The sequence below is a fragment of the Arachis stenosperma genome, chromosome 4, assembly GCF_014773155.1.
Source record: "Arachis stenosperma cultivar V10309 chromosome 4, arast.V10309.gnm1.PFL2, whole genome shotgun sequence".
In the NCBI taxonomy this organism is placed as follows: domain Eukaryota; kingdom Viridiplantae; phylum Streptophyta; class Magnoliopsida; order Fabales; family Fabaceae; genus Arachis; species Arachis stenosperma.
In genome coordinates, this window is record NC_080380.1 from 18,188,981 (window position 1) to 18,192,703 (window position 3,723).

General features: G+C 35.6%; 1 protein-coding gene across 1 annotated transcript; it reads right to left on the bottom strand.

Moving 5' to 3' along the window:
- Window positions 1-1,256: 1,256 nt before the first annotated feature.
- On the bottom strand, window positions 1,257-1,931 carry LOC130974722 (serine/threonine-protein phosphatase 7 long form homolog). Its single transcript, XM_057899578.1, has one exon. It carries the CDS (start codon window positions 1,929-1,931, stop codon window positions 1,257-1,259), a length of 675 nt encoding a protein of 224 aa, XP_057755561.1.
- Window positions 1,932-3,723: the final 1,792 nt, after the last annotated feature.

Consider the following 3,723-nt stretch of genomic DNA (forward strand, 5'->3'; position numbering starts at 1 on the left):
GCGATGCCATTGGACTCCGACTTAAGGTATTGGCATTCGATGAGGGACATTGATGGGGCCATATGACGACAAACCTTGCCATGTGCATTAACTCAGTATTAAAGGGTGCCCGAAATCTACCTGTGTTGGCGCTCGTCCGAACAACGTATTATCGGTTAAATGAACTTTTTATGCGGAAGAGTGCCGAGACTCATGAACGCAAGCGTGCTGGATTTACTTACTCCGTATTTGCACAATAGCGGATAAAAGCAAATATGCAATAGGTTGGGAATATAGTTGTGCACCGGTTTGATAGATGAAATGAGGTGTTTGAGGTCCGAAATGACAAGCGAAAAGGTGTTAGTTGTTGATCTTACGCGATGGACCTGTGACTGTGGGCACTTTCAGGTGGAACGACTACCATGTCGCCATGTTATTGCTTGTTGTGCTAACCAGTGTCTCGATTGGCAGTTGTATGTGCATGATGTGTACAAGATGATAGATGTTCATAAGGTATATAGATTTGAGTTCACATCATTAAGCGATCTCGAGACATGGCTTGCTTATGAGGGACCCACATTGGTCGCTAATCCCGCCTTGAGGCGAACGTTGAAAGGTCGCCCCAAATTGATCCAATACTTGAATGAAATGGACTCACGCGACATGCGTGGTGCTCGAATATGTCGTCTCTGTGGTGCTTAGGGTCATAGTCAGGGACCTCAGCGTGCTGGACTGAGTGGTGCTGGTGGCGATGATGGTTCCTAGGTTTAAGTTGCACTCCACGAAGAGTGATGCAATGCTGGTCCAGCGGAATATCTCTTGCTACTTGTGGTGGAGGTTGTGCATACACAAACTGACACATCACTCGGTCTAGAAGGTGCCATTCGACACACTCAAATGACAACAACGGAGCAACGATGTCACATACCTCAAGATGTCCCTATAACTCGTTGGGTATGATCAATCCGTCGTACAACCGCCACTCAAACAGCCACATATTATTGGTATATTAGAACCTTAATATTAATGTTTGGAAATAGGAATCACACAAACCCTAAATATTTACCTCCTCCATGTAGTCTATATCTTTCCTAAATCTCGCTACGGTCTTCGATAACCATGCTGTGGTCCATTCTGAATGACTCCACCTGAAACATGATTCATTGAAAAAATTTAAAAATTCACCGTAAATCGAACATGCATCGTGAATAATATGCAAGACTAAAATAGGTTTTTTGTTATCTCATAGCAACTGGTATCTTAGCCGGTGAAAGGGTCTATCTCGGTACGGGCGTAATACAGGGTATTCGCTCCCATGCCCAAACAAACAACAGATTAAGAGGGCCATCCATCTCCTTTGTATCATATCGTGATGCATGACATAGTGCTTTGTAAAGATGTGCGAGATATGCTGACCTCCAACTATAAGTATGGATCCGCTCGAAGTCGCGAAGCAATGGTAGATACTTCGCGTGGGCATATGCATTCAACTTGTCTGTGAATAGAGTCGAACCCAACAAATAAAAAATCTGGCATCTGACATATCTTCTAGTAGACTCCTTAGTGTCCAACGGCTCTGAATCTCTGATACGTCGAAGCCAACCCAGCTTTATATAGGACATCGAAAAACTACTGACTTTTGGTTCATGACCGAATATCGCGATGCTCTGGCTCTGTAGGAAGACAATACTACTATCTGTCCATCCGTTCACAGGCTCTCCATAAATGGGTAGGTCAAATATATGTGCGACATTCTCTAGTGGCATAGTAACCTCACCCACCAGCAATACAAAAGTGTGAGTTTTTGGCCTCCACATTTCCGCCAGAGCAGCTAATAAGAGGTAAAATCCTCTTATCACCCCAATCCTAGAAACGTGGTAGAATCCCGTCGAGCGTAAGTGGCTTTCGACCATTAAGTTCCACGTTTGTCGTGGATCCAGTTTACGAACCATCAAATTACTGTTAGGCTGGTTCCACAAAAATATATTTATTAGTTTAAATAAATAATAATTCTTACAAATAATAAATCGACATCAATATAAATATTGTTATAAATATTCACATTTTTATTATAATATTTATTTATTAAAATATTTAACAAATATTACCATATTTATTTAAAAATATATTTATTCATTTATTAATATTAAAATTGTTTATTAAACTCACAGAAAAATATTTTCATTCTAAGAAAAATAATAAAAAATTATATATTAACATTTATTTCTTTAAATATTATAAACAAATATTTATACATACACTTCTTTTTTTAAATAAATAAACATAAATGATTGATTTCTTTCCCGAAATCAAAATATTTATTTTTTCAATATTTAATAACAATATATTTTATAAATATTTACATATTTATTATAATATTTATTTATTAAAATTTTAAAAATACATGCATATTTATTTTCAAAAAATCCAAATATTTATTTATTTATTAGTATATTCATAACAAAAATTATAAAATATATATTCCATTATAGTATTTTTATAACAAAAAATTAATCCAATTGTAACAAAAAAATTATATATTCACGTTTATATAAAATAAAATATAATATAATTATATTTTACAAATAAAAATTTTATTCTAAAATATTCATAAAATAAAAAAAAACAATAATCCTACTATATTTTTATATATGTTAAATAACAAAAATTAAAAAATTTAAATACATAAAAAGAATATAATTTATCAACTTACATAAATTGGATGATATAAATAATTTATAATTTGTTTCTCGAGTGCCGTATAATTACGTACTATTTTTTTAAATAAATACAAACTAATATTTTTTCTCTAATTTTTAGCCCCCTTCTTATTTCTTTACTCGCAACACTTCTTCTCTTTAACATATACTAACGCTAACACACTCTAATGCATGTACCGGAGGCGAGGGTCTCTTTTTATAGAGCCCAAAGAGTAACATTTGCTGCTTATCGGGGTGAAGGAGCTATCCCCTGCATGTAGACAGCCTCCAACACGCCCACCCCGTGTTGCTGCAGCATATTGGAAAGGCGCGAAACTCTGCAAAACCTGCTTGATTCGCAGGCAACACGCCCCCGCGTGTTGCCAGGGAGCTACATGCGTGCCGAGTCACACGCTCACGGTGTGTTGCTGGGGTGCTGACACGCTTCTGACGGACAGTGGTACCACACTCCCTGCGTGTTGACCGTGACATCCACATACCAGCAAAACACCTCACTCCCTAATATTCAGCCAAAACATCAATACAGCCTCCATATGAAAAATAATTTTTGAATAAAAGGTGTCATAAAAGTTTTCTTCTGAAAAGTTTAAACTGATAGGAGAAGGTAACATTAATTGTTATATCTCTAACAAAAGAAAGAATGAAAACAAATGCTTAAAAGAATTTTCAAACAAGTCATGGATAAAAGTTTTAAATATTGGATTTAGAGCATCAAATCCAATAGAGTAATAATATTTGAATAAAGATATCTTTTTGTTACATGAACAAAATTAATTCTCCATCATATATTTTTCTTTTTGACATACGTCGAAAGAGTAGATTATAAATTCTGTTTATTTAAACAAAGAAAGAATTTTGTTTAAATATCATTATCTAATTTAATATGCAATTGACTATTTCTTCATTTATTAGTGTTTTGGCCCAGCCCAATAAATGCTTAAGGTCCACTAAACGGACCCACAATCCGGCTGCATGGCGAGACACCCCTCATGTAACACGACCACCTGTGGAAAGATTTATACCG